Source organism: Ovis canadensis, chromosome 4 (genome assembly GCF_042477335.2).
Source record: "Ovis canadensis isolate MfBH-ARS-UI-01 breed Bighorn chromosome 4, ARS-UI_OviCan_v2, whole genome shotgun sequence".
NCBI classification, from domain to species: Eukaryota; Metazoa; Chordata; class Mammalia; order Artiodactyla; family Bovidae; genus Ovis; species Ovis canadensis.
Window position 1 is genome coordinate 81,929,406 of NC_091248.1, and position 12,248 is coordinate 81,941,653.

The 12,248-nt window shown below is 40.5% G+C and overlaps 1 protein-coding gene across 9 annotated transcripts in view; it reads left to right on the plus strand.

Moving 5' to 3' along the window:
- CPVL (carboxypeptidase vitellogenic like) overlaps positions 1-12,248 on the plus strand; it is a 133,153-nt gene that overhangs the window by 21,083 nt on the left and 99,822 nt on the right. For 7 of the 9 annotated variants that reach the window (XM_069586756.1, XM_069586755.1, XM_069586761.1 and 4 more), the window contains 2 exons: positions 3,313-3,501; positions 11,326-11,444. In XM_069586756.1, coding sequence (XP_069442857.1) covers positions 3,336-3,501; positions 11,326-11,444 — 285 coding nt within the window. In that variant the 5' untranslated portion in view covers positions 3,313-3,335. Of the gene's footprint in view, positions 1-2,280; positions 2,385-3,049; positions 3,190-3,312; positions 3,502-11,325; positions 11,445-12,248 lie in introns of those variants that run through there. The other 2 variants (XM_069586762.1, XM_069586754.1) reach the window with 2 other exon arrangements.

Sequence of the window (12,248 nt, forward strand, 5' to 3'; positions counted from 1 at the left end):
CATTCTCAGTAGAGTCATTTTAATTGCTGTATATGATTCCATTTTTTAAATGTACAGTAACTTATCTTAAATTGTTTACATTGTTGACAGTTTATTATTCTAAATAATACTGTGATAAATACCTTTGTTGATATAAAAAAATTGTCTCTTGTACACATGATTTCCAGTTGTAATATTTTAGGTTTTTAGTAAGGTTTTGGGCTTCACAAGTGGCGCTAGTGGTAAAGAACTTGCCTGCCAGTGCAGGGAACACAAGAGATGTGAGTTCAATCCCTGGGTCGGGAAGATCCTCTGGAGGAGGGCATGGCAACCCACTTCAGTATTCTTGCCTAGAGAATCCCCATGGCAGGAGAGCCTGGCAGGCTATAGTCCATAGGGTCACAAAGAGTCAAACACGACTGAAGTGACTTAGCACATACATGCAGTAAGGTAGTTATAGTGAATCACAGATTTTGACCTTTAGCATATTTGATTCTGCCAATATTGTTTTGAACTTGCATATATTTTATTCTGTTTCTGAACATTCATTAAGAGGAGCAGTTTGCCTGTATCCTTCAGTAAGATGTATTTGAACTGGAAATAACACCAATGTTTTCATATCACTTCAAGTAGATACATAATACAGTGTAGGGTTAATAATTTTTTTACTCTCTGCGGGCAATAACTTCCAATACAGAGTTTATTAGTTTAGAAAGGACTCAATAAATGTTCAATAAATGAAAAGATTTTGGCTAATTTAGGATAGGCAAAATACATTAGTGAAAGATGTGAAGAAAGAAAATACTCCATTCATGATATGGCTTTCATTTTCATCAGGAGAGATGACAGCTAAGCACAGTCCAGGAACTCTGACCATTAAATGAAACAGTGAAATGAAGTATGTTGTTTTTTTAATTCACCTACATGGGAAACCATGACTCTAATAGTTATTTGATTAAATGTTAATGGGGGCTCCTAAGTTGACCCAGCTCTTGCTTTTGTGTGTTGGATTTATGTCAGTTAAAACAAGACCAATTTCACCTTTCTTTCTTTAACATCTTTGAGTCAACATTTGCTGACAAAAGAAGTTGTAACTACCCTGGTTATTTAAATATTAATGATTTCCATTAAAGGGGGCTGGATGTTTACAGCAGAATGATTGAGAAATTAGCTGGTATGATTAGTTCCTTGTTTCTGCCTGCAGGAAAAAGCCTCTTAATGGAAGAGCTCCTTCCAATGTTTTTCATACCACAGATTTTTTTTCCCCATGAACCAGAGAGTAAGATTGTTGACTTCAAGCATTCCTTGAAAGCAGCTGTTATTAAAACATTAGCATAACAAGTTCTTATAATTAAAAAAAAATCTTTCATCAGTGCTATAGTGGTCATAATACTTGGGCTTCTTGGGAACTTAATTTCAGTTTCTAAAGTCATTTTGTTCCTTATTATAGTAAATAGACAAAACCACTCTTAAGTACATGGTCTATTTGGTTGGGCTTGTTTACCTTAAGTCTGGGGAATTCTATTAAGTTAACCACGAAAGATTTGACAAAGGTCATGTATTCAATCAAATTATAGTTATAAACTTTTATCTTATTGGAGAAATGTGGCTGAGAACCTTTCTAAATTTGCTAGAACCAATATTTTCCTATTATGCTAAATTGGCTTGTGATTAGCATGTGGTTAATAGATTACAACACCTTGTATGTTTTTAAGGTATATTAATGACTTGGTATATTAAGGCACTGAACAATCAAGCCAAGCATTGTATTTGCCTATATTGTATATTTCTCTTTGCATCCAGAATCTGAGTGAGCAGAGTATTTAACTAGCGGTAGTACAGAGTCATTTAATAGCACTGGTGCAAGAATCATATTACTTAATAGAGTCAGGATTAACAGAAGCAATTGAGGCACCTGCCTTGGATGTAAAATCTAAGAGTGCCAAAAAACTCAGTAATCAAGATAAATAATATTTAATGCAATACTTGAAAAAATCAAAGTCAACTCAAAAAAATCCTTGATGGACAAAATTTCAAAATTAAAAAAAAGAAAAGGTCCCACTTTACATCTACATCAGACTCACTTTACCCTCAGCCCAGCCCTGACTGCATACTAGTTCTGATTTCTCTGTTTTGATGTCTGTAGATAAGGTACTCCTTTGAGTCAAATTTTCCGTGTCTAAGATTGATGATGATAACCCTTGTTTTCCTGGCTATCAGGAAGTTCAAATCAGCTAAAAATACATTGGAAAAACCCATTGTAAATACAATTTACATGTTTACAAGTTTAGGGAATTCACCACACATTTTTTCAGCAAACATCAGGTTAGAAGATCCTTGAAAAGCTTTGTGTTAATAAAGTGTGAGGTCTAACTTTTGAGTTCACTGGACAGCCTGCTATAGGGGTAAGGGCCTGTAAATGGTTGTAGGATCTTCTGTCTCTTCTTTCTTTTTTTTTTTTGAATGCAAAGTTTGGTGATTTGTAAGAGATAAAAAGCTGGCCAGAAATTATTTTAAATTTCCCTGCAAAACACCCGTGGACAAGTCAGGTCTCACCTTTTCTCAGGCTTTGCCTTCCACCAGTGATGCCTTCCCCATTTCTCCTGCCTAACTGAGCTCCACCCACCTTTTACTCAGCTTCTACCTTGGTAAGGTCTTCCTTCCTAGGTTCTCCTGTCCTGAAATATGTTCTGAATCCTCTGCCTGGAGTAGATGACTGTCGCTCCCACTCTGTGATTTGTTTAGAGTCCCTGTTGTCTTCTTGGTTCCTGTAATCCTTCATAGAATTTATTTTCCAGACCACAGTTTTAGAAATAGAAGCTGTTGTGCTTGTTATATTGCCAATCACTTAAATAGCCTTCCATTAGATTGTTAATTTCAGGATGAGCAAGGACTGGGTTGATCTTATTTAGGCTGTATCTAAGGTACTTAGCTGGTGAAGGCGATGGCACCCCACTCCAGTACTCTTGCCTGGAAAATCCCATGGACGGAGGAGCTTAGTGGGCTGCAGTCCATGGGGTCGCTGAGTCAGAGACGACTGAGCGACTTCACTTTCACTTTTCACTTTGATGCATTGGAGAAGGAAATGGCAACCCTCTTCAGTGTTCTTGCCTGGAGAATCCCAGGGACAGAGGAGCCTGGTGGGCTGCTGTCTCTGGGGTCGCACAGAGTCGGACACGACTGACTCGACTTAGCAGCAGCAGCAGCAAGGTACTTAGCAGAGAGCTTTATGTGTATTTTTTGAGTGACTAAATGAGTGTTTTGCATATAAAGGGGTTTGGTAAATATTTACTCTTTGGATTCATTTGTGGAAAGTTATTGTTTTCATTCTAGGCCCAGAGGGAACGGTTGGTGCCATGTGGAAGGCACTTTTTTTGCTGGTTTTGTTGGCGCTTAGCCCTGGTGCTGATGGGCTGTTTCGCTCCTTGTACAGAAAAGCCCATGTTTCCAGACCACGTAAAGGAGACCCAGGACAGCGGTTATTTCTGACTCCTTATATTGAAAGTGGGAAACTTACAAAAGGTAAGCCTAAATCTGAAACCGCTGAAACTGTATAGTTTCAACAGTTGTTGTTTTAGCAGATGTCTCACAGGATCCAAAGACAATATATTTTACTCAATTGTTTCATTTCATATATTAACAATTTGATATCATATAGTATCCGAGTTTTGAGCCAAAAAGAAAGTTCATCAGGGTCAGATTAACTAGTAGTTGAGTCTCCACATATCTATTTATAAAACTAGTATATTGCCTGTCTACAACTGGTCATTTAATGAAAGAGAAAGTGAAGTCACTCAGTCATGTCTGACTCTTTGCGACCGCATGGACTGTAGCCCACCAGGCTCCTCCATCCATGGGATTCTCCGGACAAGAATACTGGAGTGGGTTGCCATTTCCCTCTCCAGGAGATCTTCCCAACCCAGGGATCTAACCCAGGTCTCCCGCATTGCGGGCAGACACTTTAACCTCTGAGCCACCAGGGAAGCCTGCTCATTTAATAGGGCTAATAATAACCTCAGAACTTACTCTGTGTCAGTTATTGCTTCCAAGCATTGGATATAAAATCATTTAAGTATCTCAACAACCTATTTAAGCTTCTTTACACAGAAGATAACTAAAGCAGGAAGAAATAGTTACTTGCCAGTCATGCAGACACCAGCTGGTAGATGCAAGGGTCACATCCAGACAGCTTCATTCCAGAGTCTAAGCTCATAGCCATTGTGCTTGGCCCCTTTGCCTGAGAAGTTATCTGAGTCTTAGGACTCATTTTCCTCATTGATTAGATGGAGATAAAACAATTCACCCAAGTCACAGAGATGTTAAAAATATCAGATTAAAAAATGTACATGAAAACTCTTTGTAACCTGTAAGTTGCTCTCTAAATACCTGTATTCGCTGATGGCTTTTATTTAGAGATTGTCCTAATACCAGTACAAAAAGTGTCATTTGGTGTCATCAGAGTCTAAAATTTATGACCTGCCTCTGCTATTAATGCTTCTTCATGCTTAGGGAAATCACTGTATAAGATAAATGATGTAATCTTTCTGGACCTCATGATGCTCCTAAACTATAAAATAGTATATAGACAGCTATCCTGAAGAGCTGTTTGTGAAAGGAAGCAGAGAAATGGGGTGGTGGATGAGGAGAGTTATGGAGTCAGGAAGGGTCATTAAGAGAGTAAGAGATAATGACAAGAGTGGTCCAGTAGAGAAGGGAAAGGTGATGGGATGGGACATCGCATGGTGGAGCGTATCTTGGAGATGAGCATCCGTAGATGGAGGTTTTGGTGTTTGCTTTGGATTTTATCCCTAGTCACATGTAGGAAGGCAGACTTAATGCTTGTGAAGCTGATATGCTGGTAGATTTCATGGGCATGTGGAACTCAAACTAGAGATTTTAGGGAAGTGATCATTTTAAAGGTAAAAAATAAATGCATATACTCTGTATGGAAGTTTAAAATAAAGCAACTTTTCTTCATTTGAAGAGATCTCATAGTCAATAGACTGTCTTCATTTTTTTTTAAAATTTAAAGCCAAAACATTTTCCCTTCTTATGTGTGCATTTGAGTTCTGTTCATATATCTTTGCCTGAAATATCCATTGATTCCATGTTTCATGGTTTTTTTTGGTAAGAAAAGATGAAAAACTTTGATAATATAGTCAATGATAATATAATGAGGCAATGCAGTCTTTTTTTAAAAGACTCAATTTTGCTTGATGTAGAAGAGTCATGAAAATATGGCAGCCCAGCGGTACAGGCTGATGTCACTGGATGTAAATGAAGAGGCAAATTATCATTAATCTAAATCCACCCAATTGAGTCATGTGCATTGCTTTTCAGTTCAGCTCAGTTGCTCAGTCGTGTCCGACTCTTTGTGACCCCATGAATCACAGCACACCAGGCCTCCCTGTCCATCACCAACTCCCGGAGTTCACTCAGACTCACGTCCATTGAGTCCATGATGCCATCCAGCCATCTCTTCCTCTGTCGTCCCCTTCTCCCCCTGCCCCCAATCCCTCCCACCATCAGAGTCTTTTCCAATGAGTCAACTCTTCACATGAGGTGGCCAAAGTACTGGAGTTTCAGCTTTAGCATCATTCCTTCCAAAGAAATCTCAAGGTTGATCTCCTTCAGAATGGACTGGTTGGATCTCCTTGCAGTCCAAGGGACTCTCAAGAGTCTTCTCCAACACCACACTTCAAAAGCATCAATTCTTCGGTGCTCAGCCTTCTTCACAGTCCAACTCTCACATCCATACATGACCACAGGAAAAACCATAGCCTTGACTAGATGGACCTTAGTCGGCAAAGTAATGTCTCTGCTTTTGAATATACTGTCTAGGTTGGTCCTAACTTTTCTTCCAAGAAGTAAGTGTCTTTTAATTTCATGGCTGCAATCACCATCTGCAGTGATTGTGGAGCCCCCAAAAATAAAGGGTGACACTGTTTCCACTGTTTCCCCATCTATTTCCCATGAAGTGATGGGACCGGATGCCATGATCTTCGTTTTCTGAATGTTGAGCTTTAGGCCAACTTTTTCACTCTCCACTTTCACTTTCATCAAGAGGCTTTTTAGTTCCTCTTCACTTTCTGCCATAAGGGTGGTGTCATCTGTATATCTGAGGTTATTGATATCTCTCCCGGCAATCTTGATTCCAGCTTGTGCTTCTTCCAGCCCAGTGTTTCTCATGATGTACTCTGCATAGAAGTTAAATAAGCAGGGTGGCAATATACAGCCTTGACGTACTCCTTTTCCTATTTGGAACCAGTCTGTTGTTCCATGTCCAGTTCTAACTGTTGCTTCCTGGCCTGCATACAGATTTCTCAAGAGGCAGGTCAGGTGGTCTGGTATTCCCATCTCTTTCAGAATTTTCCAGAGCTTATTGTGATCCACACAGTCAAAGGCTTTGGCATAGTCAATAAAGCAGAAATAGATGTTTTTCTGGAACTCTCTTGCTTTAGCTTCTTCAATAAGTGGATACTGATGACTGAGATTATGTTCATTCACAAAGCAGAGTCAAATACTCATCACCAAACCCTACCAATCCACAGATGAGGGGCTTGAGACTCAAATATTTTACATGACTTGCCCAAGAGGACACAGGTAATAGTAGCAGAGATGGGATCAAGATCCAAATTTTCTGCCTTCTGCTCTGTAATTTGCCTACTATAATTTATTTTCCTTTGTTTAAAAAACTTGTCCTCTTCTGGAATAATCAGATGCACACACATGAAACAAGGAATCAGGCAATGCACGCTAAAGTGCTAAAGGATTACATTTGAGGTAGATATGCTGTAATTTTTTAGAAGGAAGCTATCCCTGTTGGTTGGCATAATGAGGTAGAAAATAGTAGTAGTAGTAATAGTAGTAGTAAGAAATAAATAGCTAACATTTAGTAGTAATTATATCCCCTGTTCCTGTCACAGTGCCTGTATGTAATAGGCACTCAATAAATATTTGTAGAATTTGATATGAGACCTAACTATGTTCCTGGAATTATGCTTTATACACATTATCTCTTTTAATCCTTAGAGCAACCCTAATGAAGGATGAATAGTTATTGTTCCCATTTTATAGATGAGAAAACTGAGGCCTAGAGAAATTAAGTATCTTGCCCAGGGCTATGTAAAGCTAGTAAGTGGCAAATCTGACTTTAAAACCTATCTGCTGACTCATGATTCCTGGGTCAGGAAGATCCCCTGGAATAAGAAATGGCAATCTACTTCAATATTCTTGCCTGGAAAATTCTGTGGGCAGAGGAACCTGGCAGGCTATAGCCCATGGAGTGGCAAAAAGTCAGACACAACCGAGCACGTGCACACGTGTGTGCACGCACACCTGCGTGTATGCACGCACACACACACACACACACACACACACACACACACACACACACTGCTGACTCACAGCTCAAGGTAGGAACCGCTGTGCTATGTGGCCAGACTTGAAGATATAGGGTGAGATTTGGACAAGTAAGAAAGAGTCTGCACATCCTGAAAGAGGAAGACAGCTTAATCAGCATTAAGGGAAAGTGTCTTTGAATTGTACATCAGGTAGAACCAAGTGCAGAGAATATAGAGAAATCTGCCTGAGATTGTCCGCATCTCTCCCATTCCTGGATTTCTTGCCTATGAGCATTTCCCTCTTATGGATGTTAACGGTAGTAAAGAAAGATTTCAAGGGAAGTAGTTTTATCTTCTATCCTTTTGTGCCAACCCTGTTAGATCACCATCTGATAAGTGACAACATTTAAAATATTAAATCTGGTGTAACATCACTTTCTAAAGTTCTGTTACATAGTCAAAAATTTTTAAATGGAATTTTAAATGGCTGATCCAAAGTCTGGTACATCTGGGTATTCAAATGTAGCCCTGACAACATAATTAAGGATAATCTTATTCATTCGCTTTACTGAAAGTTCAGGAAGCTTTGGACAGATGGTCAGCTCCCTCCCCTGAATCCCTTTTGTGCATCAAGTCTGTTGAAATCTTAGGGACATGAGTCTTAATATCGCAACAAAACATTTCTGAGATAAACAATAGTTCACAATAAGACACAGAAAATTTTAATTTCTTTTAAATTCCCAGTTAACTAGCTTAGTTTTACATAGTTGTAATTGTGTGTTTGCTTTCTCTGCAGCTTGAATAAACTGTCACTCCCTGAAACAAAATGAATAAAATTAATAATTTTAATTAAAATTAAAATAATTTTAGTGTACTTCCAAATGCTGCCTTTTCATAAACTTTAAAGAATATTTTGCTATTGGCTCTTAATTTATTAAAAATTATGGCCTGGTAGTGTCCTGCCCATCCAGATGATGTTACAAGTCTTTGCAAATATGGAGTGCCTGATTAGCTGGCTCAAGCCCTTCTTTGGTCATGCTCCAATCTTTTTGGATTGGAAGTGTTACTATCACAAGCACCAGTCACCACAGTAAGAAGTAGGAAGTGAAGCCACTTCAAAGAAAACCTTTTTCCTTTTTTCAGCTGTTTCAAACATTTGTATTATGAGTCATGGTTCCAGGAAGAAAGAAACTCCTACATCTTGGGAGTTTATTTTCCACATTCCATTAACAGATTCTGAAAGGATGAATGGGACATTTGAAAATGCCAAAAAAAAAAAAAGAAATCAATTTATTTGAGAGAACTTTTAATCATTTTACTGTGGTATAGTTAGAGGAAATTTAAAATTCAAAACAAGGCGAAACTCTTCCTTGTGGGCCAGAGAAAAGTTTTTCTGAATTTCCCAAGATCTTAATAAGGCCTGCCTGCCTTAGGAGGTTTTTGTAGAAATGAGCTGGTCCAAGTGCATTGCCAGCGTGTCATGTTTTACTTGGTTAATTCACATTTATTCATTAACAAGTATGTATCGAATGTCTTAAGTGTTTCAATCAGCATGCTGTGCCCCTGGGGGTACAAAGGTAAGCAAAACAAATGCCCTGCTTTCCAATAGCCCCTGATCTAGAAAGGAAGGTAGAAAATATACCCCCGTGAGTTCAAGGCAACAGAGATAGAACTTTGAGATGCTCAGAAAGGGTCAGTAAGAGAGGACCAGGTAAGCATCTGAGTCATCTTCAGAGCAGGCCAGCGGACCTCGTGTTGTGCTGGTCTCAGAGAGAGAAATTGATTCAATCATCCATCTCCCGAAGTCCATTTCCTCCTGCTCCTTTCTATTACATGTTTTCTCTTCTTCTCATTTTACTCTGACCTTTCTCATTTTTCTCTGTCTTTCTTGAATGCCCATTTACTCCTCTGGGATTTACTTCTCACTCATTCCCAACCCTTCAGTCTTCAGTTCTCTGCTCTCCTTTTTTTGAGAGGGTCTCTGCTGGATTTTGAGAAGGTTAATAGTTTTGTGAAAAATATTTCAAAAGTGTTTTAGGTACAAACTTCCAACTCCAAAAGATAGGATGTGGGCTGTGATGTATGTCATAGTAAGAAGAGTTAATAAACTGTCTTGCATAGAAAGTTGCTAAGAGAGTCAATCTTAAAAGTCCTCATCACAAGAATAAAAATTGTAGCTGTCGGGGGTGATGGATGTTAACTAGACTTACTGTGGTGATCTCATCACAACATATAGTGTATGAATATTCAATCATGTTGTACATCTGAAACCAGTATCATGTTGTATGTCAATTATATCTCAAAAAGTGGCCAAAAGAATTGTTTTAAAGACTGCCCAGCCCTGGAGTTGATTTTTCTTTGGGCTAACTGAGAGTGGAAGCAAACACGGGAAGAGGGAACGGTGGGGGAATGGAAATGGGCAGGTACTCACTATTTTCCCCTAGCATCTCTCTTTTCTGTACAATCTTTCTTTTGTCTTTGCCCCCTCCCTTTTTTTTTCAGTTGGGAGGGATATATCTCATGGGGAAGAAAATGGGGAAGGGGTAGAGAGGTTGAATTAATCCTTCCTGGGGGAACTACACCGAGTCCAAAAAATGCAAAGTCTTCTAGACTATTCTTGGGGTGGCCCACGGGCTTATGAGAATCACCCCTTTCTTTGCCAGAGCCCTTATTTTATGTGCATCTCTGTGCTCAGGGGTCATATGCATGCTTTCATTTGATCCTCACATGAAGTCCAGGGTGGACAGATCAATATCCACATTTATACCATGGCTTACCACGTGCTGTCAGTGATGTCACTGAATACCAAGTTGGGAAGAGATGCTGTCAATCGGCATTCCAGGGCCCGTGGGCTCCGGCAACCCACTGGAGACATCTCTAGTTGGTAGCACATGTATAGGATCGAGCTTCCTTATCTACTCTCTACTAGCCAGTCTCCAACTTAGCAAGTCTCAGACTTAAGTAGCTATTCTTGAACAATCCATTTTTAGCAGGGACACTTGCTTTGTTCCCCCTAAAGGTCTCCTCTTCACCCAGACTTCGACACCACCCCCTGCTTCCTACCTGCTTACTATCCCTTCTCCACTCCTTTCTTATTCACTGCTTCCCCCTCCACTCCCTGCTGCCTACACCTTCTGACTGACTCTCTAGCTGAGGTGCCTTGTAGCAGGGTAGGGGCAGGAGCTATCTCTGCAGCCTGACTGCTGGGTTTAAATTCCAGCCCTCTTTTACTATATGTGACCTTGGGCGAGTTACTTAACCCCTCTGTGCTTTTAGCTTTCTCATCTGTAAAGCAGGAGTAATAATTATGCCACATAATATAAAACCCTTGTTATATCGGCCTTGGAAATGTTAGTTCTATCGGTTTTGTTTACTCCTGGGCGGCCTCAGCTATCTGAGTGTTAGCTCTTTCTCCCTCCCTGTCCTTTTGCTGCCATAAGAAGACCAGGACCTGTGCCTTTCACAACTCTCCCCTGTCCTGTTTGGCTCCCTCTGGGTGGCCTCACGATCACCCCCAGTCCCACTGCCTGCCTCTCCCCACCCTCCTTAGCCATCCCTAAGTATCCCCACTCCCCACACGCCTCACTTCATTTCCCTTAGTGGAAGTGTCAGGCCCTTTGCTCTCAACATCAGAAGAGTGTGGAGAACACAGGCCTTCCCTAGGCTGAGAGCTCGTTCGCTGTGTTATTTCTCTTGCACCCCTCACCCCGACCTTTTGGAATTAGGTGACTTTATCCTGCCCTGGCCCTCCAGGTGGCCCAGTGTGAACACCTTGATTTAACTTTGGAGTGGAGTTGAGTATAGCTGATTTTCTTCTTGGCTAAAAGGTGAATGTTGAATATGTGGACCTGGCCAGGGCAGTAAGCACCTGTATGGCAATCCCCCTGTAGCTTTTCTGATCACTGATTCCAGACCTGGCCCCTGGGAGAAGTCTGGCCAAGATGGAGATGGCCAGCGCTGCGTTTATTTTTTGTCTAATCCTTATACATTTTTCCCCCACTAGGGAGACAGTTGAGTTTGGTACCTCCTTTCCCAGGATGGAATTTGACAAGCTATTCCGGTTACATCACCGTGAATAAGACTTACAACAGCAACATTTTCTTCTGGTTCTTTCCGGCAAAGGTAGGCCTGCAGCAGTGCCCACACAGGACCCTGCTGCTCAAGAGCTGACTCTGTTGCTCCAGGTGGAAACATCGGTCTACAATCAACCCAAGGGTGTTGGTTTTTTTTTTTAATCTTTTAGATTATTTTTTTTTCTAAAAATAAGTGCCAATGATTCCATGTAGTGTTCCTGTTTATGTGCAGGAAACAAATGCTACTGGGGGAGGTCCAACTTTTAAATTCCTTGCAACCTAATTCGGAGTATTAGTGCCGCTATTCTCTTCCTGCCACGATCTTCTTCCTATCTTTTTGTTGCTTTATTCTAAAAATATTTGGGGGCAGGGATGGGTGGTGGGGAGCAAGGAAGGACAGGGAGTGGGGAGATTCCTGAAGTTCACAGGGAATGCATGTCTAAGCCTGTCTACATTTAGTCAGGGATTGACTGCTCTGTCTGTGGATTTTACTGTACTGATTTTTGTTCTTATACTCCTTTGTGCATCCAATACCCACTTACTGTGTAGATCTTTGTGGGGACACAAAGAAGAGAGAACTGAACTCACTCTGTGGGCCATTAGGGGAGGGCTGGGAAGGACTGGTGACCCAGGATGGCTCCGAGGAGGGGTCTCTTCACCTCACATCCATACAGACATATGTCCTTGTACTTTACCAGCTGTGTTTAGCTCAGTTCAAGGTTCCACAGTGCTTCAGCATTGACAAATCCCTTTAGGCTTATGGATACTATTGGGGGTTATTGTAAGAGGTACTGAGATGAATACATAAATCTTATCCTACCACAGGGTAATTTTCTGTTTTTATTTTCCAAAT